General features: G+C 41.8%; 1 protein-coding gene across 2 annotated transcripts in view; it reads right to left on the bottom strand.

Moving 5' to 3' along the window:
* Positions 1–580: 580 nt before the first annotated feature.
* Positions 581–25,112, bottom strand: part of LOC107204529 (zinc finger CCCH-type antiviral protein 1-like) — a 25,168-nt gene continuing 636 nt past the window's right edge. Inside the window, exons 2-15 of one of the 2 annotated variants that reach the window (XM_015627824.3) lie at positions 21,821–21,953; positions 18,882–19,134; positions 18,670–18,771; positions 17,868–17,930; positions 17,234–17,296; positions 15,876–15,977; positions 14,432–14,555; positions 13,055–13,220; positions 11,151–11,271; positions 10,515–10,611; positions 10,011–10,092; positions 5,189–5,319; positions 3,171–3,322; positions 581–2,585 (exon numbers count right to left, since the gene is read on the bottom strand). In XM_015627824.3, coding sequence (XP_015483310.1) covers positions 1,990–2,585; positions 3,171–3,322; positions 5,189–5,319; positions 10,011–10,092; positions 10,515–10,611; positions 11,151–11,271; positions 13,055–13,220; positions 14,432–14,555; positions 15,876–15,977; positions 17,234–17,296; positions 17,868–17,930; positions 18,670–18,771; positions 18,882–19,134; positions 21,821–21,953 — 2,185 coding nt within the window. In that variant the 3' untranslated portion in view covers positions 581–1,989. The remainder of the gene's footprint in view (positions 2,586–3,170; positions 3,323–5,188; positions 5,320–10,010; positions 10,093–10,514; positions 10,612–11,150; positions 11,272–13,054; positions 13,221–14,431; positions 14,556–15,875; positions 15,978–17,233; positions 17,297–17,867; positions 17,931–18,669; positions 18,772–18,881; positions 19,135–21,820; positions 21,954–25,112) is intronic. The other variant, XM_015627825.3, reaches the window with a different exon arrangement.

The following is a 25,112-nucleotide window of genomic DNA, read 5'->3' as shown; positions in this document are numbered from 1 at the left end:
GTGGGTTGGACCATGGAATAGCTCTGTACTGCTGTGTCCTTACTCTGTGTGTGGTGATCTGGACTGATCCTAAGCTGTCAGCATCCCACTAACACCCTCCTCATACAAACCTGCCTTGTGCCTCACAGGTGTGGGGGTTCCTACAGGTGTCTGACTCAGATTCTTTAAAAGTTACTCATCTGCATATTAAAGAGGTTCATCCTTAGAACATCTCAGTATCTTACTACTACTTTGAGATTTAAAATCAGCTGTTCTGCTACTACCTCACTTAATTCTTTCATCTGTTCTTAGGACTTCAGTAATTGCTCAGAGCAGCTGTTTAATTACATGAAATCTAACCAAACTACCCCACTGCTTTAATATTAAACATCTCCTAGTTGAGAAGTTACAGGACTGTTCTCCCTGAATCATGCTATTCTCTCCTTAGTAATTAGCTGAGCACCTACCCTACAATGGTAGTCCAGGTGCAGTTCCCTGATTTATAAATACTGAAGGAAGACACAGAACACAGGCAGGGGCTGGTTCACTCAGCATGTTAAGACTTGCCACGTTTATAAAAAGACAAATTGCACACTAAAAGTGCCTGAAAACAGGTTTTATTTGCAAATACCACAAGCTTAGTAATTCAGGAACTCTACAGGCAAGCAAGAGAAAGAGAGGTATTACAAAGTCTTAAAATCTTCCACGCATGTTTTCATTTAGTTCTAAGTAGTTTTAATAAGATTTTCTGGATTTATCTTTTCTGTTCTTGGAAAGAAGGCGCTATCTTTGAAGTGGCTGACATATTTGTATCACATATGCAAAAACCTTAGATGCTGTTGATGTTTCTGTAAAGCTTATCTGAAGGTAAAAAATACTGTTCCTCTGTCCTCACTCACAGTTTCACTCTGAACAGCTAAACAGCCTGAATATGGCATTTTGTACAGAGGGCCTTCAGTTTGATCCACTTACGGGCTCCCTGCTAGCATCCAGTAGAAACTGCACAGGTTTCTGACCCTGGATCACCCACACACAAAGAGGTTCCTCACTTGTCAGCACCCTGCCCCACGCAAGCAGGCAGCAGAACATGCAGATGGTACCTTAGGACAGCAGTACTATCACTGGCCTTGAAAGAACCTAACTGGTCTCTTTCAGTCCCCTTCTATGTCTGGAAAAACGAAAATTAATGCAAAAACAAGACAGAATATCTCTATGCTCCTTAAGAAGTTTCTCCTGTCCTATTGCGCTACAGAGCCACATCCACTGGAAAGCCTGGCTTGTTGGGACACAGCCTTTGTGTCCTTACAGTCATTAGTTGCAGCCAAACCACCAAATTTTGGTGTCTGCTTACTCACATGTGGTGGCTTTCAGTTTCAGTTGAGCTCTGCTTTTGTATAGGTTACAGCAAGTTACTGCAAATTTCCACAAAGAATCTGATTCAACAACTTTCTGTTCCATCTGCCATTGTACAGATGAAAATTATCGAGAACTAACAATACGGACTGAAAATACGCTTTTTCTTTTTTGTTTACCGTTTTAACTCGAAACATGTACCAGCATTAACAAGCAGTGCTTTGAAAACAAACTCAAGTCATTATTACCTACACTGAATTGTTTATAATAATGATAGATGAGAGGATCAAGAACAGATGAATTTTGCACTAAAAAGAATCTCTGGCTACTAAAAACCAGAAAGCTTCCTTAAAAACTACTGTACTGTTAATTTTTCTTTTAACTGTTTGTGAAAATAAATTCTATTTTTTTAGACTATGCATTTATAATTATTTGCCCACAGCAGTCATAACATTCAATTTCCCATTCCACAATTTTGATTTTCCTTCGAAGTTTACCGAAATGTTTATGCTTCATTTAAGAGGAAGAGAAGAAAGGCACTTGCAACAAACGTAACATCTGCTTTGCCAGCCCTCCTCAATGCAAAAACTGTTTGGATTAACATCCCAAAGAACTGTACTAAAAAGAAAGAAGAGGGATACAAACTGCCATGTTCCTCTAAGATATAACACATTTTCTTCTCTCCTCTTTACACTCTTTTATTCCCTCCACTCTATATGTTCTTATTCCTGCTTCTTTCTGCTCTCTGATTCCTGCCTCTTTCTGCTGTCTAATTCCCACCTCTCCATAAGCTGTTATTCCTGCCTCTTTCTGCTGTCTTATTCCCACCTCTCCATATGCTGTTATTCCTGCCTCTTTCTGCTGTCTTATTCCCATCTCTCCATATGCTCTTATTCCTGCCTCTTTGTATGGTCTTATTCCTGGCTCTTTCTGCTCTCTTATTCCCACTTCTCTATATGCTCTTATTCCCACCTCGTTCTGCTCTCTTACTCTCTCCTCTTTATACTCTATTATGTACTCAGGGTATATCTGGTGTTTTTCAAAGACAACAAAAACAGAAGGATTTAACTCATCATCCACACAGCTGTCATAAAACCACATCTTGTCAGCACACTTCTGTGGGGGACGGACGTAGGTTGCGTTGCCTTTAACGTAGTCTCCAACCAGAACGCGAGCCACAAACATCATGCGTCCCTGTGGCGTAGCCTGACAGTAGGTGTGGGAATAGCAAGCATCTCTAGCAAAGTAACTTCCTAGAAAATGAGATGAAAATGTGGTTGTGAGGAGAATCTATACAGTGACAGCAAAATCTGAGCATCCCCTGGGTTTTCAGGAGGTATCTGACTCAACTTTCAGGAATTCTCTTACTCAGTTTACAGAATACCACAAAAATTTTTGCAAGGAAGGGGACTGCACTATGCAATTTCCATTCAGTATTTCAATTTTAGGAGTAATTTTTTATAAGCTATATCAATAAGCACACTGCAGGGTCTGTGTGTTATGATGAGAGGAACAGACAAGAAAACATGAAGACCTTCCACAATCACACTGAGGGCATGCAAACCCCTCTGCTCCCTGCCATACAAACTAATTTCTCTTGTAAATTGAAATTATGACCTCAGACATGAGAAAATGCCTTCTACACCAAACCCCTGCAGTAATGCACTTCACACTTCGTGAGAAGACTTACTCCCAACCCAAAGCTAATCCTGGCCCTCTTAAGAAGGGCCATAATAACAATTTGTATCTTTTTTTTCACCTTCTGTAGTTAAAGACTTCAGAACTTGGATTGCTCCACTATCAGGGGAGTTTCAGCAGACATCTCACTTTCTACATACCCTTCCCGTAGTTAGTTCCATTGCTTCCACAAATTCTCCAGTCAAAGTTCTGAGTGCAGATCGTTTTCATGGAGGTGACATCAGTTCCGTGGAACAGGAGTTTTTCCTGGACTTCCTTTCCTCCATTTTCCCTTTTCATCTTCTCTTTTTGCCTGATAAAAATGAAGGGGAGGAGACTGTGAGCCATGGAAGAAAAGGGGAAAAGAGGTTTTTTAAACAATTCAAACAACTAGGTGACATCCATGTAAATGTCAGCTGGATGAGGTTTCCAGCCTGCTCTCTCCTCTCAGAAGATGAGACACACTAGCAGCATGATGAATAAGTATGAGATGAGCACTGTACTGACACCACTGCTCAGCAATTCTAGGTAATTCTGGCTTTACTCAGGAATTTAGGCATTTGACACTATTCTAGTTGCCACTGTACCAACCTTTCACTCCTCTGTAGGGCCCTACTGGTTGGGCTTTAAGGTGTCTTGTCCCTTCCCACCCAAGCTCTCAATGGAGTGGAGGCAGCATTAACCACAGAGGCTCTGTGCTTCCACAGTGGTTCAAAGCTTGTGCTCCATGCCACAGCCCCAGCTCCTGCCCCTGCGAGTGGTCAGTGATGCTGAGATGAGGCCAGGACACAAACCCAGCCTGCTTTGCTCACTGCTCACCTCACTGGTTGAGGCCTGAGTCAGACTGACCTTTGAACAGGGTCAACAGAGAAATCACAACAAAAAGCTCAACTTGTATTTCCCATCATTATTCAACAGCATCCAACCACCTCTCAGGTTTTCAGAAGCTGCTGAAGTAGATAAGACAGTGATATTCTTCAGAAAGTCATCAGCTATAAATTAAAGAGAGCGAGGGGGAGGAAAGAATCCTTCCAACTTGTAAATTAGTAAATGAAAAGTTAAGAGCAACGGACTGAAATGTCTTCAGTAAGAACTTACTGTGAAGGTGGTGAGGCCTGGCACAGGGTGCCCAGAGAAGCTGTGGCTGCCCCATCCCTGAAAGTGTTCCAGGCCAGGTTGGATGGGACTTGAGCAGCCTGGGATTGTGGAAGATGTCCCTGTCCATGGCAGATTGGATGAGCTTTAAGGTCTCTTCCAACCCAAATTACTCCATCATCCTCTGGACATGACAATGTAAACTCTGCCTGCTTACCTTAATTACCTCATTGGAGAAGGATAAAAGGTATGCACTATTACATGTTTTGAAGTCTCTTATGTTTTGCTAGATTAAAAGGTTTTATGAAATCAGTAGCTGATAACTGAGTTCCATCATTTTGCGGGTAAAAGCACTTACTTGAGCAGTATTTTTCTACTCCATTACCATTCCATACAGTCCTTGAACACTTACTCTTGTTTTAAACTAGACAATTGTTCTAAGCAACAGCTTAATCTTACATCAAACTAACTTGAACATGGTTGAGCCCCAGCTCTAATCTGCTGGTATCCAGCTTGGCCTAAGTACCCGGAGAGTTCAACATCAATGATGCAGATGTTGAAAACCAGAAAGGAGCTCTGGAACTCAGGGATCATCAGGTTAAAACAAAAGGATTCTTTCTTGGTGAATACTGCCTTTGTTCAGCAAAGCACCTTAAATAAAATCTGACTGGAACAAAAAGGCCCATACAGCCTTACTGTTCTTAGCATTTCATATACCCTAATGGATAAAGATTTGTAACAAACAAGAGGACGTGTGCAGCAGGCAGTTACTGCTCCATCCCCGAGACAACTGCTGTTCCACATCCCTGTGGGTATCCTCATCTCAGTTTTGCATCATGCACATCTTTCTCTCCATGCTCCTCTCTCCCTCTTCCAAGGAGCCATGCAAAGGGAACCTCCCCACAGAGCACTGGCATTCTGTGGGAGGCCTCACACACCATTCTCACTCCTGAAACTGCTAATAATGAAATACCAGTCATGTTAAGGCAAAGGTGGCAACCTCCTTTCTTTCCTAGAAAGCATATACGAGACAACCTGTTCTTGGAGACTGCCACCTCATAAGGACAGGGAAACAAGTACTAACCACTGAAACACCTTCCAGAGGGATGGATTCTGAATCCTCTGTATTTTAAGGATGCTGTAATTTTTCATAGTCTGATGAAACTGCTGCTTTATTCCATTGTATTCAGAGGTTGCATTGCTGATCACCACTGCCTATAAAATACAAACCAAAGCAAAAGAAGGCATGAGGCTGCAGTAAGCTCAGGAAACGCAGAAGCCCAATTCCAGCAGATACACTTTCAGAAGGTTCCCCAAACTATGCTTATGAAGGGTAATTAAATGCTTTAGATCATGACTATGTGAGTAACCAAATATCAAGTAAATCAGAATGTCACTCCTGCTTTGCAAGGACACCTCACCTCTCTTCAGGAAGGATGCTGAAAGGTTTATTATCTCCAAGACTTGACACTTGGAACTTTAAATATCAATGGAACAGAAATTGCAAAAAGAAAATCTGACAGATTATTCCAGATAGTGTCAGTTTTATATCTAAAGCAAATTAAGAACAAAAGATGTTAGATAGCAGCAACATTTGTAATTAGACATTTACAAGAACTTCAGCTATTGCAGATGAAACAAACAAAACACAAACAACCTCCTGGCATTGTAGTGCCTTACCTTTTCAAAGTTAGAACTCAGAAAGCTTCGCTTAAGTATGGACTTCAGAAAAAAACCCCTACATTTCTAAACAAACGTGACACTTAATACTTGCTTAAACAAATACATCTCCTTTTCCAAAAGAAACAAAGTCTATTTAGCCACTATCCTTTTATTTAACCATACATTTTGTGTTTAAAAAACCATTAAGAAATGCTCATTTTTCCCAAAGAGTATTAAATGCAAAACATAATTAAAACATTACTTGAGCTCTTCTGCTTGCTTTTGTCATGCATAAATTTTCCATTTTTTCTCCAAAGTAATTCATGTCTTTAATCTTCTAGAATCAACATTTATCTCTATAAACTGCAAAAGTGTGATGCTGGGAGGCTGATGTCACCTGGTAATACCTTCCACTTTATCACAACTTAAGCCAAGTGGGGACTCACGATAACAAAGTGAAATCCCAACATCCCACGTTCCAAAGTGTTTTAAGCAGGAAAGCTGTGGCCATCCTAAAAGGTAACAAGGAAACTAACATCTTACCCTACCAGACAAAAAGGACCAGAAAAGGTCCCTGTTTTAGAAGGCTGAGCTTAGAGAGAAATAAAATCGGATAAAACTTGTGTTTCACAGCTACATATAAGTACTTACTAATGAGGAGATCACTCACAGGGAAGTATTCTAAAGATTAAGAATAAAGTCAGCTGCACAAGAAAGAAGTATTTCTTTGAATTTATTTAAAAGCCTTTAAAAAGTTGAGTGAAATTTTCCATGTCTCAATACAGGAGCATTTTCCAAAGTTTTATAGCACATAAAACAATCAGGATGTGCAAGTACTGTCTACACACTCTGTGGCACCACAGCCCAAGCTGCTGTATATTTCAGTACTACATCTTTTATTTAGAATCACAACATGGTTTGGGTTGGAAGGGACCTTAAAACCCAACCAGTGCTACCTCCTGCCATGGTCAGGGACACATTCCACTATCCCAGGTTGCTCCAAGCCCCTTTCAACCCGGCCTTGGACACTTCCAAGGATGGGGCAGCCACAGCCTCTCAGGCAACCTGTGCCAGGGCCTCCTCACTAGCCTCAGATGGAAGAATTTCTTCCAATTACCCAATCTAAACCTACTCTCTGTCACGTTTGAAGCCACTCCCCCTTGCCCTGTCACTCCAGGCCTTTGTAACTCATCAGCTCAGCACAAGGGGGTTTCAGGGCATATCCAGTTCTCACCACTAGTATCCCCAAATCCTTCTCCCAGGGCTGCTCCATCTGCTTATCTCCAGCCTGGATTGACCCCAGGAGTTGTCCTGGCCCAGGTGCAGCACTGGTACTTGCTGAACCTCATGGGATTCCCATGGACCACTTGAGTTTGTCCACATCCCTCTGGATGGCCCTGTCCTTCAAGTGTGTTACCTACAGTGTTCAGCTTGATGTCATCTGCAAACTTATGAAAAATTGCCACTTAAACTACAAATGTGCTTTTGCTCTGCTGCATTTTTCAGGCTCATGGTGTGATTCTTGGGGTCCTGTGCAGGGCCTGGTGTTGGACTCAATGATCCCAATGGGTCCCTCCCAACCCAGCATATTCTATGGTCTCTTCCTCAGGAACTGTAACCTTTCTAGGTAAAACAAAGGCTCAGCCATGTTACACAAGGCCTAATCCTGTAAGAAAGGTACTTCCATTATTTTATCATACAATGGCCTCCAGACAACAAAGTTGTTCTCCTTTCTATGAAAACTTTGTGGGTTTGTCCTTATTTCCCCAATAATGCTTCTAGTGCTAATAAAGGCTCACAGCACCACATTGCTGTTGAAGGCTGATATGGCATAATTACACAATTGCTTCCGCATTTGTCACCTTTAAGCACGAAGAGGAAAATCCCACTCAGTGAGAGCATTTGCTACCCTGTTATTAAGGAGCAGAGCTCCCAAAGCAGAGAAGGAATCACTGCTCTGGCAGCAATTCCCACCAGAGTATGACTGCACAAGAGCAGTACTCTGTGACTCACACCCTGAGCTGTACTTCACTGGGGCTTTGGAAGGAGCAGGGTTGGTACTGGTGGCAGTGACCCCACCAGAAGTTATATTTACAATGCACAGACACTCTTCACATTGCATCCTGTGCCTGGTACAGTGCAGCAAACCTTGGTCTGCATGTGGCCAGGATTCAGCAGCATATCAGCCCCACAAAGACTGACAGGAAACCCCACATCCACTGCACACTTTTCTCAGTTGGACATTAAAGAGACAATTTTAAACCCAGCATGAAGTTTCAGGATATAATAAACTTTTTTTTTTCCCCCTTTAGCTACTAGTTTCGCTTTGTTAAAACAAAGACAGGAGAAATTCACACCAATTTTCCAGTCAGTGTTACCAATTTCCATTGTGTATTTTATACACTTCTTTCTACAGAACTTCTCTCAATGACTTACAGATTAAGACACAGCAGTACTAGAAAAAGAAGAAATATTTCCAAAACACAGGTACTCATTTAAAGACAAGATGACTTTCTGCCTATCTCACAGGTTCTTTTTTAAAATGGATCACTTGCAGTGCAGCAGATTTTGCCAGGATTATTTGTCCATGTGTGAAGAGAAGGCAGTTCATCGAGTTGTAGCTGTCAGCTCTTACAATGGTCACCACAAGCATGCAGAATCCCAGCCACTGCCAATATTACCTACTGCAAAAAAACAAGCTTAGGGTCCCACAGAAAGATTTAATCTAGCCCAGGCTTTCACTTCTAGTGTGAACAGGTATCATAGGCATTATCACTTTTCCTTTCCTGTGAAAGGCACTCACAAATTAAGAGATGTTTTCTTAGGTGCCAACTCAGCAAGCAAACTGAGCTCTAGAGAACAAGGCAATCCTTCTACTCACACATCCCCACCCACACTTACAACCAAAAGGTACTATGGATCTGTGCAGTACATTCCAAAGCCTCCCACATTCACCCCAGTGACTCCAGAAACACCTCAACAAATGTACTCAACTAAAACTCAGACAAGTTTTCAGAGCAAGTATGGGAAGCAATTAAGTATATACAGCTCAAGAGACCTAAAAAGAACAGAGCTACCTGTCTTTCTGGTATTCTTTGGAAAAATTTACACTTGTAGTTAAGGTGCTGATAAGCCAAGGGAAGAGCAGATTCCTTTGTTACTTCCACTGAGCTCCAAATACCACAGGCAAATCTTCAAATGGGCTGCCTGCCAGATTCCCACACACTCTCATCATCATTATTTCATGTTTTCTCTATGAAATTCATGGCTCAACAGGAGGATCTCTCTAATAGTTTTGTCTGACCCTGTCCTCTATGCAGTAAATAATCAAGTGTACTTTGCCATCAAATCTTGTTGAAGCACCGTCACCTTCACTACCAAATTTTGTTAGGTGGTGATTTTATAACAACAGAGCACTCCTTCTCTCTTGTAAGTGAAGTGCTTTACTCCACCCATGACACTGACACACAGACTCACACTGGTGCTCCTCAGCCCCCAGGGTATCTGTGCCAACACAACCTGGTCAGCATCACACAAGATTCTGTGACACAGCCAACAAAGAAAACCTCTTATGCCTCTGTTCCTCAAGCAAGGTCAAAACCACTACACAAAGGGCAAGTGTAACATGAAGAAGTCTTTTTTTCTAGAGTCCTGTAGTACTTCCACAAACTGTGCTGCTCTTCCAGAAGGACTGCAGGACCTAGTAATCTTAACACACATTTTGGTCTACACCCACACATTTTGGTCTTGGTAGATCAAATAAGAACATAGACTTTGGGTTGACGAGGGTTGGGTTTGTTTTGTGGAAGACATCACTGCAATATTTTTTTTTTTATTTTATGGTTGTAGATCTTTATTTCTGCCATTTCTTGAGGCCAAGGTCTGTGCTCAGATCTGTGATATATGTACTGGAGTATATAGAGACGTCCTTTCCTGGATCTCCAATTCAAACTTACTCTTCCTGTCTTGAATTTGGTGAGTTTTGGGTTTGGTATTTCGAGTTTTGAGTTTTTGGTTTGGTGAGTTTTCAGTATGTAGATTAACACCTATAATGCAGTTGAAGTTCAAGGCAATTTGGCACCTGTTTCATGAGCCCTTCCTTAGGAGATCACTTAGATCTTTAGTATACCCACACAAGAAATTACACCTATCCCTTTTTAGCATCTATGCAGTTACAGTTGATTCAGTTAAGCTCTGAACTGTGCCTTTCCATGAGAATTACAAGAAGGAGAAAAAAAAAATACCTTGTATCCCAATTCAGGCAGTGCAGATGCATCCCAGTGACTAGGGCAGGTCTGATTTGGAATAGAAGAATCCCCTTGGCTGCTTGCAAACAGACAGAAAATGAAGTGTTAGTAATTCTAGTACTGCTCCAAACACTCAGATTTGGAGCATTCCTTTTGGCCAATTCCTGTATTTCAAAATTAACAAAATAAATCACAAAGAAACTGGGAAAGAGCCTCAGTCCATAAGGTGGGCCCTGCATGCTGCCATTCAACCACCACAGGCCTCTTGCACTTGCTTTTTGAAGTAACAGCTATGGCCGAAGTACCTGAAGTAACGTGTACCCCAGGCAGCAGGTGATGCACCAGGACTACAGTTTGTGATACAGCTTCTGTTGCTCAGCCCCATGGATAGGCTTTCACCAGCAGCACCTGTGTTCTTTGTACAACCACTGCTGGCACTAGGAGCCATTCTGCCTTGTAATTATTTCTGAAATATGAAAAACCAACCTAAAGAGCACTTACCCTGTCTTTATCTTATGCACATCTTCAGAAGACACAAACTTTGGTCGCCTGCAGACCTGTCTTCGAGTTTTAAAAGCAGTGTTTGTCTGAGTCATTTCTTGAGGAGAAAAAAGAGCAAGAAAAAAAAATCATGAATAAGTCTACAAGATGGGGTCATCTTGTCATCATCAGTCATTCTTTAATGAAAATTGCATATTCACTGTCAGTTCTACTTGCTGAGGAATATTTGCACAAAGGCTGTATAAGATTCCTGTCTTTCCTGTAACTCTGTGATTGAACCTGTACCTATCTGTGCACTATGCCTGTGCTTGCTCCCTCAAGCCACTCATGCTCTTTACTACAGCAGCACAAAGATGCCTAACTCATATTTTTTACCATCGACAGATCTACGGTTCATATGATTTTATGTGAAGACTATGACTTCTGGTCAGATGTGAGTCTGGGGAGTGTCAAGAATAAGGTGGCAAGGTTACTTTTGTAAGGGCCAAAAGATGGCCTCTGGGCCATCACAACTTCACTTCAAGTAAGGGAAACCAGTGGTGTCAGGAAAGGAAGTCATAGCTTCTAAAAGCTGGGAGACTTTGTGAGACTATAAAGCACTGCATAGTTGTAGATGAGAACCTTTAAAATTACTACCTTTAAAATTGAGTTCATATTTATGTTCGCCAGCTGGGAAATATACAACAGCACATGGATCTGCTTGATACAAATTCTCAATAACAGCAGAAGATGGTGAGGTCACACTGTTCTCTTCTTCCTTTGTGGGGAGAAGAGAAAAAAAGAAATAGAATGAGAAGTATGGCCAGGCTAAACCCTGGATAACTAGCTGGAGTAGAGGGAAAGAAGAGCCAATAACAGGAGGACGAAGAATCTACCCAGAACTATGGTGGCCTGAGGCTGAGTACTGAATATTTGTAACATAAACACAAATACATAAATAGTAGTGATGGACACACATTTAAATTCCTGTAACAAGTTGTGCTGGTTCTGGCTGGGGTAGAGTTAAATTTCTTCCAAGTAGCTGGTAGTGGCTGTGTATTGGATTTGTGCTGTAACAGTGCTGATAACACAGGAATGTTTTAGTTACTATTTAGTTTAGGCATGCACAGAGCCAAGGATTCTGCTCCTCTCCCACCCCACTAGTGATGGGACTGGAGGGCACAAGGCATTGGGAGGATACACATCCAGAACAGCTGACCCCAACTGGCCACAGGGACATCTCGGACCATACAGTGTCACTCCAGCATATAAAGCTGGGGGGAGAAGGAAGGGGGGAGACATTTGGAGTGATGGTGTTTGTTTTCCCAAGTCACTGTGACCTGTGATGCAGCCCAGCTTTCCTGGGCTGAGCACCTGCCTGTCCAAAGGAAGTGGAAATGAATTCCTTGTTTTGCTTTGCTTGGGCACACACTCTTACTTTATCTTTTAGTCTTTATCTCATCTCATGAGCTTTCTCACTCTCTCCCTAGTCCCAGGGAGGGGAGGGGGTGGGGCTGAGCTGCCACCGGGTGTGATCACTTCACTCCTTACCAAACCAGAGTTAGTTTGGTTCAGGCTCAAAAGGAAGCAAAGGCCTAGGCCAAGAACTTTTCTAGTTCCAACCTACTATCTGAAAACCCACGAAGGAACTGGGTGACATGCTGAGCATTGGTGTATATGAGCTTGGAAACAAACACTGATGATGTAATTAATGCATGAATAGCAGGTGGTTCTTCCAAGACTAACTTGTCAAGGAAAAAAAAAAGTTGCAGGCATAACAACTCTCACTCTTACCTTTTACTTTGCTTGTGATTTAACTATGAGCAAACCACTTCATTCCACAGATAGGAAAGCCTGAATGAGCTCCTTGCAAGCTCTTCCTGCTCCTGCTAAGGAGCAGCTGCACAGCTGTGATCTCTCCTGGACCTGGGACACCTCTCAGGGTGAATCCTTGAGGCTGAATACTCTTTGAGGTTACTCTGAGTCTTTTAAACTGTGCTCTATCCAACACCTTTCCCTGTGCAATTTTCCAAGTCCCTGGATCATTGTGTTCTACCATTTGTGCTGCTATACTGTAAAACCATATGTGGTATATTCATCTGCCTTGGTGGAAGGTGAGATTCTATACAGATTTATTTTCCTGCATTTTTCAGATAGATTACTTTCTCATCAGAGGACTTGGACATACGTGGAAAAAGACTGCACTTGATCTGAGAGAGCAGAGCAACACTTACATGTCTAAGGAAGCAGGGCAATGCTTAAAAAAGAGGCAACTACTTAGCATGTATCTTAAGGACAGTGTCTATATGTTAAATCTCTGTAGGAGCCACAGACAACTACAAAAGGGAGCTCTCTTCCCTCCAACCTGTCAGCATTTTATCATGTCTGTTATGAACAGATTCAGCTTCACTGCCTTCAGTGAAGTGCCTTTACAGCTTCAATGCTGTAAAATTCATGCACAAGGATTCACTTAATTAATCCTGCTGAGAAAAGGGGAAATGATGCAGAGAGGCTCCATATATTCCTGCAGAAGTGACTCAAAGCACAGGATGTGAACTCACCTGTTTTCCATATTCAATCCACCTGTCTTGGTTGTTCTTCCAGTACCAAATCCACTGTGTGGTCAGTACGAATGTTGGTTTTGTGACTGATGATGGTGTAGAGAGGCGTCGAACCAAAGAAGAAGAGCAGGTCATTGTCTGGAAATTTATGTTCCTACTTGGCAAGCTGTAAGGACAAACTCAGTTTTATTATAGTTAGCAGTGCATATTTTACCCTCTAATCCCCAGTTTAAGCTGGTGCCATTTTCTTTAATATAATGTAACCAAATTTAATTAGATCTGAAATGAGAGTATTTATTTCCCACAGCACATGGCAGCTCTGAAAACCATTTCCGAGCTTCAGAAGTGAACTCTGGCCTGTGATACACCAAATGCCACCTCAATTACATGTGGCAGTGCCAGCTTTACAGACAGTATCAGGCTCCAAGTACACTGTGACAAAAGGAACTTCTGTGATAACTAAGCATGGTTACAGTCTTTGTCAGTACAAAAGCAGAACATGCAAAGTCTGTGACTGAATTTGCCAGCAAACACCTGCAGCCTATCAACTTTGCTATTTTTCTGGGGTTACAAAGGATGCAATCACAGCAACCACAGCTGTGAGTTCTGTAAACTGCATTCATCACTGGAGGCACCTGGGTTCTTACTCCTGTGAAGCTTGAAAAGTTAACTCCCAGGCAGGAAGACTTTGATGGCAGCCTCCTCTTGGGAATATTGCTTGTGATCTACAGAAAACTGCAAATCAAAATAATCTGGTGCCTTAAGAGGCATGGGCCAAAACTAGAATACCATTTTGTGAATGGAATTGGGGTGCCCTATGAATCCAGGTGGCTTTGAGTGGGAATTTTTACAAAGGAGTTAAAAGAAAAACACACTCTTAAAATAGAAATAAAAGAGGAAAAAATAGATGGGTTGCTTACACAAAGGACATTTCATAAAAGGACTCTAGGCACATAATAGACCACTATTATTGTTATTGTTATATGATGCTAGTTGTAGTAAAGAAATAGCCCTAGAGAAGGACCAGCTCTGAAATCTTGTCAAAAGGCCCAACTTTGTTACTGTAAAAACACTGATTAATGATCTGAAATACTAGTAATTTCACTGTATTCCAGCGGCTTTTTACCTTGTACAGAGTTTTAAATGCAAGATACAGTTTTGTTATTTTCAGAAGACAAAACTGGAGTGGGATTTTCATGCAATCTCTCTTACTTTGCTTTTTCAAAAGGAAAATTTCTCATTTTTACATCCTCCCACCTTCTAAGAAGCTCAGTAATCATAAACTGAGAAGTCAGACATCTTTAGGAAGAAAATACAAGTTTTCCTACACAGGCTCAATTCACAGTACTCCAAGCAAAGAGTACAGCATTACTACACCTGCTGTTCTTTGGGTCACAATATGCCTTTTCAATTTCCTCCATCATGGGAAGTTCATGCCAGTCCAACCCATCATGTATCTCCCATTTATATGGCAAACGGTAATGAACAGATTTGCATTTATCTGTAACAAAATCAGACATAGTCAAGAACTCTGCAGTCAATAACACAAAGAGCAATACAAGAAAAAAACAGAATAGAACCAGCATCTTTCATATCTTGAGACTTTCTCTCCTGGGTTTTGGTATAAGCAATGAAGACAGAGTGCTGAAAAGGGGAGTGTGTTTCTGCAGTCTTACCAAGAAAAACAACATATATATACACTGCCAAATATATTTGAAAGACACCAGAACCTTCCCTTTGCTGAGACACAACACTGGTAGCTGGGAGAGGAGTGCCACAGGTAGGAAGTGCATGTTATGTGTCACACAACCATGTATCTCAGCTGTAAAAAGTCTAGTCTACACATCACTTAAACACTGATATATTTGGTTCTCTCTTCCTTAATCCCTTAGAAATCACAGGGTGGTTGCCAAGACCTGAAGGGTTTTCTTCTGACACTCCACATGCAAGTATGGACCAAACATCTTACAACTTTCTAGCCCACTGTGGCAAATAAAGCATGCTAACATTCCGACCATTACTAGAGTTGTTATCTGGTGGCCACAGTATGGCTGGTTTGAGCCTGACCTTAACAGTTTCGCCCAGGTACACCATTCACATTACACAAGGTCTTTGTCAAGACCAAGAGGTCAGAGGAATAGCAGTACTTTAAAAACTGACTGGACAAGATCAGGGAAAGGAAATGTCATGGCACCTCCTCATAATAAAGGAAAAGAGCCAAACCTGGGAGTTAAATTACTGTTCAGAGACAGCTCCCAAATACAATTACTTATGTTCTTCCCTCAGACCTCTGTTCTGGCCACCAAAAAGACAGTAGATTAGATTTATCTTTAGCTTAGCTGATACAACCACTGTGTGTTTTTAAGATGTTTTAATTTTAACACCTCAGATCACTTTTCGAAGGACTTAATGAGGGAGAATATGACTATTATCTGATATACATAGGATAGATACACCAGGAATAAAGGGTGATATACATTTATGAGCTGTCAATGATGACAGCATGAAGTCAACTCATAACTTGATCTTCTAGCTACAGAAAGGGTAACACTACACAATTAAAGGGCTTTGCCACAGAAAGGTACCCAAAGCCTGCCCCCATCAAAAGGGCTGAAATAGACTGGATTATCCAGAGGAGAAAGGGTTTAAGTATGCCATTTGGCTTTTCTCTGATTATGTTTGTAATTCCGATTGTGTTTATTAATGACCTGGAAAGAAAATAAACTATTGAGAAGGCACAATTGTCACCACTGGCCCAAACCATTGAGCAGGAGTGCCCTGCAGACAACTCTTCAACAACATTACTTTTCATAAAGCTTACCCTTGTTTTTGCAGTACTTCCAGACATAGAATAAACAGATCTCATCACAGTTATCTTTTTTCTTGTCCTTTGAAGTTTCATCAGAGGAACTGTCCTTTTTACCTACAGCAAAGAACACAGCAGTCCATATTTGCTCTAAGAGGAAGATCCTGCATTTGGTACTTCATCCCAGAAATAACAAAGATTTGACTGCAGTAGCAAAGTCAAGCACTTTCAGAATCTGACTATTCCCCATACACCCCAAACACGAAAGTCAGGGCTTTGTGACTGAACAATAAAACCCTGACACTGGAAGAAGTCTCAGTAATGAAGGGCAAGGGCAGTGTCAGGAAGCTCAGAACAACACAGGGTGTGAATGACCATGGTTTTTGCAGTGAAGCTGGCTTTGTCTCCACACCAAGGGGACCAGAGGGTGCATAAACAGCAATGTCAGCTGAACAGACTGATTCGGGGTAGAAATGTTTCTGAGTCAGCCAGACAAACATGGGGGGAGTGAACAAAGGGCTCAGCCCCATGCAGAGGTGTTAAACCTAAACAACCAACCAAAGAATTTTGAAAACAGCAACAAGCTTCAACTTCCCTAGGGACTGGCGACACCCAGTGAGTAAATATTGAGACAGTGAATGTATTATACAGATATGCAATGGGAATCCCATTATTATTGTGATTGAACTGTGCACTGTAATTGCTACGCTTTGTAAGTCAATGTCTGTATTTTGTTTCCAGTGGACTTTGCATCACTTTGCTACATCAGAAATGTCACTGTACTGGACATGGCTAGAATAAGATGTAATTTTCTTCACAGCAACCAAGAAGATGCTGTTTTAGATTTTTGACCAAAACAAGCTGTTAACACACTCATGCCCCAGCTTCTGCTGAACAGTGATATACATCAAGGCCTCAGTTTTTCATCCCGCCCCCAGAGTTAATAGAATCAGGCTGTACAGTAGCTTGGGAGGGGACAAAAGTGGGCAAAGGACCCAAACTCGCCAAACATCCCACACTGTATAACATAAAGCTCGTAATAGAAGGAAGGAAGAGGGTGTTTTAGTAGGGTTAGCTACCCTTTGCTAGGAAACTGGCTAGCCTGCACGTGGGATGAGATGAGTGACTGACTTTGTAGGCAAAAAAGAAGTGTTCTTTTGCTTGGTTTTCCTCTTCCACTTACTATTTCGAGAATTTTTCCCTCCCTCCCTCCTCCCCATTTTGTCCCAAGTTTTTTTGCCTTTATTCTTTCTTTTCTCTTCCCCCTGGGGATCAGGGGGAAGTGAGCAAGTGGCTGAGCCACAACACCTTCATGACATCAACTCTTTTTAGATAAGCTCACCTCAAGATCAGACAGTTGGAAAAAGTCATACCTTTATCTCCTGCTCCTGCTGGCAACTGGTCTTGGTTCTGAGCAGGTACGGTGCTACTGGGACCTGCATGAAAAGACTGAATGAACAGCACTGCTGGGCCAGAAGCTCAGCTAGCTGGCAATATCCCAGTCTTTGTGGAAAATTATGTCCATCACACTTGTAATTTGATATGAAACATTACATCATCCATGTGTGGAATATCTAAAAGAACCAGTTCAGAGAGTACTGGACTCTGACAAATTTTAAAGCCAAGGTCCTTCTGCCCAGAGTAATGGGAGATTTATAAGTTGCCATTCACTCACTGGAAGGTGTATCAAGACAACACCTCTCCTCACAAAGCTGTATTAATTGCCTACAGACAGAAGGCAAGGAAAGATACTGCATGCACAGATAAAATTCTGTCACCCTCCTAGGAAGGAAAAAATGTGTCCAGGACAGTACAGAGTGCTGCACAATGCTTGGTCAGAAATTCCAACACTGCTCCTCTGGCCATCTGGTACCATGGATTTCAGCACACAGTAAGGCAAGCACATAAGCTGCACTCAACTACCACAGGGAGCTGTCAGGCTGCGTGAAATCAAATCCCAGTGAAAACCACTGGTTTCAAGACTGGAGGGTAAGAAACAATCCATACCTTTATCTCCTGCTCCTGCTGGCAACTGGTCTCGGTTCTGAGCAGGTACGGTGCTACTGGGACCTGCATGAAAAGACTGAATGAACAGCACTGCTGGGCCAGAGGCTCAGCTAGCTGGCAATATCCCAGTCTTTGTGGAAAATTATGTCCATCACAGTTGTAATTTTCCACTGCACTCCACTGCTGATACAACAGAGGTGCAATTACAGTTACAAACCCTAGCTTAGTCAGTGTCGTTCCGATTGGGAACGGCTGGAAGGAACGACACAGACTCTCCGGGAGTCAGAACAAGAGGATCCTTTAGTTTATTGCTCCAGGCCTGCTTTATAGACAGATACGTGGAAAGTACAGAAAGGAAACTCTTATTGGTTAGTAAACTGCTACATTACCATCATTGGTCAGTGGGGTTCACCACCCCCCTGACTTTCTCCTGCAAGGAAAACAAGGAACACATAACAACACCTGCAAGGTTGTTTTGTGTCCCTGAGGATTGTTTTAATTCTTTCCCAGACTGCTTTCTCAGGAACAGCCTGAGAAGCTCGGCAGCCTGTAATATATACAGGCACTGTCAGAATTTAGCATCCATAAGTCAGTTATTGTCAGTGACTCAATTGCTGTTTTGAATTAAGTATTTTAGGCAATGAAAGTGCAGTTCTCTCTCCCACATGACTGTGCTACAGCTTACTCCATTCTTGCAAGTGCGTAATAGCAGAGAGGGAAAAAATGTGTATATATTGCAAGAGGAAAAATAAAAAAGCTGATTCCTCAAGGAAATGGTTGATACTATTACCAAGGTATTTACCTTCGGAAGGTGGCACATGCAGCATGGTTTGCACTGTTTGCAAAGTTGTCTTTGTTTCTTTTGCTGGCTTTTTCCAATGATCCAATGGTCTGTAGCTGAGTACTGAAAGCACCAAAAGGACAATGGGGTTTAGCTGGGAAGTCAGGCAAGAACAGTTTCTACCTCTATCAAACTCAAAATCATGTTTAAGACCACTATTTCTTGCAACTTACCATACCCCTTCCTCGGTTCCCTGTTGAATTCAACATGCTTGTAATCATATATAGCCTGGAAGTTTGAAGCTATCTTTGCGTCAATGCCTCCAGTTTCCAACACTCTCAATGTGTGGCCATCCAAGAGGTTATGGGACATTATGCATCGAGGAAATTTACATTTCCCATGGAGAAAGTGTCGACAAACATGAAGCTTGTTGCAGTTGTTTTGCTGCTTACAGTGGTGACCTTTTTTGTTGTACAAGGAGCAGGTCTAAAAGTGGGGAGGATACAGTAGGAAACAGAAAAGCACATTAGAAGTTTTCTTTGTCCTATAGGCATGAAGCTTTAACTGCAGAAAAATGGTGATTAAAAGACATGTGTTTACTGTGACTTCTTGAATCTAGACAGATTTTTTGCATAGAGGATCAGGTATTTTAAGCTGACTCATGCATTTTCAGTTTTGAAGTTGATCATGTTTTGTTTCCAAGAAAAGCCAACCCAACAAAGTTAGGAGTGCCAAAAATGAATGCAAGACAGTTGCATAAAATCAGATTGGTTTACAGTTATTCTATTTAAAAAACCCCTAGAGCATAATAAACAACAAAGAATAAGTATCTCCATAAAAATATGTACAGTGTCAAATGAGTCACAATTTCCTATTTGTAAAGTTTATCCTGCATTTAAGATTTGAGCTTATAAAATGGTAAGAATGCTTTGAGATTAGAGTACATATGGAAAAATCAATGCACTTCTTTATTCCTCTACTCACTAAAAAAGAGGTACACAGAGAATCAGACCAGAGAACAAATCACAGACCAAAATCTCCTTCACATTGACCACTAAGCACCACAGTAACAGTTTTTCTCTGGGAGCAGCCTGTAACAAGAAAGCTTCCTTGAGGAGGACAAACAAAGCTGTCTTGGAGAGAGCCCCAATATCACACTGGGACTCTCACAGGTCCCCTCCAAATCCCTCTTCCCAGGATCCACCAACCACTGCTCAGGGATGATGGGTTGGGCATCAGTCAGGGGGTAGGGAGCAACTGTACTGGGAATTACTTGTTTCTCTTGGATTTTATACTTTATAAATATAATATATAGATATCTATAATATAGAGATATTAATCTCTCACTTAATCTCATTAAAGTTATTATTAGTATATTTTATTCTGTTTCAATTATTTGAGTATCCTTATCTCAACCCATAAGTTTTACCCCTTTTCCAATTCTCCTCCCCATCCCACCAGGGTGGGAGAGAGCAAGTGGCTGCATGGTACTTATAGGGGCTTAAACTATGAAAATAGGGTATCCACTATTTAGCTACATCAAGAAAGCACACTGTCCCCTTGCATCTGCCAAGAAACAGAAATAAAAACCAACCAAAACACAAAACAAATGAACACACATGCACACACACTCCAAACCAACCAACCAACCAACCAACCAGGAGAACCAGAGAGAAGGTGAAGGAACGTGTAAAAATCCCTGATGTTGTGGTGCTGTTGCATTTTTCTTACTCTGAACCCCAGTTCAGGTCACAGAACACCGAGGTGTCCTCTTGCTTGAGAGCTTCCTACATGCCATGTCTTCACACACACAAGCAGTCAGCATTTCTAAGCAGGAAAGAGCCAAATTGGCTTTAACATCCCACCTCCAAGCTCTCAGGTTTATGAATGGCCTGCACTGATCACAGCTTTCTCTTGGTTTTGCTATTTTACTTAATACTGATAGGAGTTAAAGTGCTTCTAAATTACAGGTAATTAATGATGCCTGCAGGGGTGACGGCTGAACAGATTTCTAGTAAGCACTGAAGGCTAATACCAAGAATAGTTGCAACTATTTGCTCGTTACTGGGAACAATTAGTAATTCTCCTTGCTTATCACCACCGTACTCCTTCAGTCTGCCAGTAGAACATACTTTAAAACACTATACCATAAAAAAATTATATTTTGTCAAAGACTAGCATTTTCACAGCAGAGAACAAAGAAACAACAGAACTGTTGCATCAACAAATCTGTGGAGATTATAACCTTCCAAAGACAAAGGCAATACTTTGGTAATTTCTTAACCAGGAGCAGCTGCAGTCAGAACAGGATATGACTGACTTTTAAACAGCCAAACATTGAAGACAGTATTGCCCTTATACACACATGCTGAATCAGAATGTTCAACCAAATTTAACAAAACCAATGAATAGCATACAATATGGTCAAAGGTTCCTTTGTAGAAAGACAGAGTACAAAAACTCCATGCACTTTGGAAGAGCCATATTTGAAACAAAACTGACTGCAGTAATTTGGTCATCTTCTCACAGATTCTTCTCATCTCTTATACCCTCAAGCACCAAAATGGGTGCAGGCCTGTGCAGGCCTATATGGACTGGAAAAGGAAGGGAGCACTCACTTCCTAGTCTTCATCGTCTAATAGGGAAGAAGCAACAAATTGGGTTTTGGCCATACCTTTCCCCCTGTAATCATGTACAGTTATTGTGATCTTTCAACTCTCTCTTGCTTATCTCACCCCTTTTTAAACCTCTGGTCAAGTTGCTGACATTTTAGTTTGCTTGTTTTAAGCAGCTTTATAGCCATGCTGTTGGGATAACAGAAATAGCACACAAGACAAGCTGTAGCCTTGCTTCCCACCTCCTGCTATCAGAGGGCAGGTCTGCTCCTGACACATCACAGATGACAGGGCCTCCACCAGATGCATGTCTCTGGGTACTTATTAAACAGTTTTACTGCTGTGGGAGTGGGTTTTTTTATTATTTTAAGTACACAGCCCTTTCACAGTCTGGGTTAATGTTGTTTCACATTGCCATTCTCATTCCTCCTTTATTCTGACTAATCCTGTTTCATGTGTTAATAACTGGATGTTAAGATCAGAACTCCACATTCTCTCTTGCCCTCTCCCATTCCTAATGAACAAAAACTTTCTCTTAAGACATCAGTACAACTTACATCAGGGAGGAAGAATGCATCGTTTTGGAGAAGCAGGACTTGCAGCTCATTCTCACTGAGGCCAGACAAATTATGTTTTTTTAGAACTTTTTTGTTCTCCACATTCATGATGTCATGCGAGTACTTACAAGAGCTGCAAGAAAATACACAGAAATATCAATATTTATTCCTTTAGTCAAGTTCATGTAAAAAAGAACCTCAGATAATGTGCAACTTGAGAGAAAGGTGGCTTGGTGGGAGTCTCTGTGAACATTTAGTTGGTGTCTGTAATTAGCCAGAGAATGGACCAAACAGCAGAACTCCTCTGTGAAGTGCTGTGACCCTATCCTCCTCATTTTAAACATCAATGCAGCCAGACCCCATGCATTCTTTGCCTCCAAGATGCAAGTCAAGGAAGATCCAAGTCAAGTTACATGACCTAATGTAAGAAACGGTCCAAAGCTTCCTTCATTTGCCTCAAAACTGTCGCAAGAACAGAGACTAAGACCCTAAAGACCCTAAGGGACTTTGTACAGGGGTTCTGGCCTGGTTTAGGTGGATGCTTGCCAAGTGATTGTTTGTAGGTGTACTTGCTGTGCTGCCATGGTGCACTGCCTTCATTCCTGCTGCTGAGCACGGACTTGTAAGGAGCGGCCTGTTCTGTACCTTACACCTGCTTCCCAGAGCAAGGGGTCTCATCACAATAGCCTAGGAATTTCCCCACCTCTTGGCCAGCTGCCCCTCACTTTTGAAACAAACTATAGAAGTGACTTTCTAAGTTAACTTCTTCAAGATCTCCCCTTGGAAGAAGATCCTGGTGACCCCGTCTCGTCCGTTGGTAGCTACAACCTCCCCCTTCTCTCTGTTTTCTTTCTCCCTCCCTCCCTCCCTCTCTCTCTCTCACCCTCTAGTCTATCACATAACCCGTTGTTGGCACTAAAATAAAGGTACACCATTGTTGCGATTTAAACTGATATCCCTTTGTGTCTTTTTGCACTCTGAGATCAAATGAACCTCACACGACTCTCGCTTGTATTAGCGGATCGTGACACCTGAACAGCTGGACGGAAAGTTAATTTTAAAGGCGTACACCAACCATGCCGGAAGTTGCAACAGCCTTCATTTTGTAAACATAAAAGGTTGTTGCCCTTGGGACAGCAAGTAAAGATACACACAAGAGTCTGCACAAAACAGAAGTGACAGTGAAGCTTAAAACAACACATTTTTCTATCTTCAGTAGCTGTGAAGTTTTATTAAAAAAAAATTAAAAAATCAAAAACCCAGTAAGTTTAACTTACGAGTTTTGATTAAAGAAGCAATTAAGCTAGAATAATGAAGTCAGTGGTGCCACTTATGAAGCCCAAAGTCTGATGAGTATGAATTAGAGAAGGACACTGCAGATTTTTTACATCTATTTGAAATGGTACTGCAAATCAGTAACCAAGAGGAGACACATAGTCAGCCTGTGCATTAATTCAATGCAGTAAAATACAGCTTCCTCATGTCCTGCTCTTCAATACATGATCTGATACAGCCTTAAGTTTAGACATACTCAACCAGTAAAAGTACCTGTCAACTTACCAGACTGAAGTCTATTCCTTTACTCTTTCAGCCTCTAGTTAACTCCTGAAGCTCTCCTCGTGAAGTTTTACCTCAAGGTATATATGCAATCCTTCCATACAGACCCTTATGTAGGTATTTCTCCCCTGACCCCTGCTACCCGTTGGACACATTCTTTGTAAGCAAATAAACAGGAAGAGCAGAACTGTGCTGTCTTTGGTCCTGAGAAACAACCTTCCAAGGCTTTCTTCCAAGATGCTGTAGGCACTCAATTAATGACTATGAAGGTAGGTAAGCTACAGAGTATGTGAGGTGGGACCCATCACCAGTGCTCTTCCACAGTCAATTTGAGACTCCACCAACAGTCACAAAGTCTTCTACATCACTTAAATCTGTACTTCCAAGTCAAAGGCTGAAACACTCTACTAATATACAGCTGAGCTTAGTAAGACATTCAGGAAAAAAGAAAATAACAGCAAAAAGCCATTTGCCAGACATTAGTTAAAAACAGGATTAACTGGACTAAAACAATGATTCCACTAAACCAAAGACCCAAGTAGCTTGCCCATACATTTATCTTTCCAGGGATTCTAAAACAAAAGGAATGCAAGACCTGGAAGCAAGGCTAGATTTTACCTTATCGGTTAAAAAATAGTCTCCGTCTTGATCTAAGTCCTCCTAGCAGAATTTCTGCCCTTTAATTTTAATCCAGCTCCCTTCCATGAAAGGTATACTTTTGCTTTATTAATTTTTAACGCATACTAAAGTGATTTTAAATACTTAGTGTTACAGAGAGGTAACACTAAGTATTTAAAATCTTTACAGAGAGGTAGTTTATCATAATGAAGGGAACTGCCTCATTGCAAACTTTAATTCACACAAAGTTATCCATCATGAGTGTCTGCACATACGCCAAGGCATTTCCAACAGTGAACCCCATGGGAGCTTACTATATTGCCTGTAATGTAACAAAAAATAAAAAAATCTTATTATCCTAATGATGAGGGCGAAAGACATGGCTTTTCCCCTTCATGCTATCCAGATCTTAGTGCACAGTGATCCATTTTGTTGGGGCAGAAGAGGAAGGATCCAGTGGGATCATGCATGTTCCTTATGCTCCATCAGCACCAGACCTGGGGCTTGGGGTCTTAAACTACAAAGTTCTTCCACCAGGAATTGCAGTGACAAAGCTGAGTTGCTCTTCTGAATTTGCCTTTCGTTTCCTTTATTTTAAATTAGGCACCACCTTTGGCCACCTGTGGCTAGAGTGGCTGCAGGGCCTGCCCATCCCATGAGTCCTCCATCTTCCAGAAACTGCGACTGATGTACCCAGGATGATCCAACAGTGCCTCTCAAAGACAGGGCCGTAAGCCAAGCAGTGACATCAAAACTCAACTTTTGTAACTCTCTAGAGGGAAACCAGAGGGCATAGCAGCACTTTGCTTTCTCCTTCTGAGAAAAAGGTGTAAACTATTTTACTCAGATGCCGGGGGGGGGGGGGGGGATGAGTGACGGGCGCGGAGAGGAGTAGATTTAAACAAAGCAACAAACAGAAAATTAAAGAAACAAAAAATCCCAAATCGTCGGCTTCTACCGACATGGCGGGGGCAGGGCACGAGTCCCTCCGCAGCAAGGATCCCCCGCGGTTGATCCGAGCAGATAACTGCCCGCTCCTCCCGGGACAGCAGGGCGGGAGCGGCACCCCCGGCGGTGCTTGGATGTGAGAGGTTTTGGGGGGTGTGAGGGGTTTGGG

The sequence above is a fragment of the Parus major genome, chromosome 1A, assembly GCF_001522545.3.
Source record: "Parus major isolate Abel chromosome 1A, Parus_major1.1, whole genome shotgun sequence".
Lineage (NCBI taxonomy): Eukaryota > Metazoa > Chordata > Aves > Passeriformes > Paridae > Parus > Parus major.
Note: the sequence above shows the minus strand (reverse complement) of the source record. Positions and strands in the feature narration are given on the sequence as shown.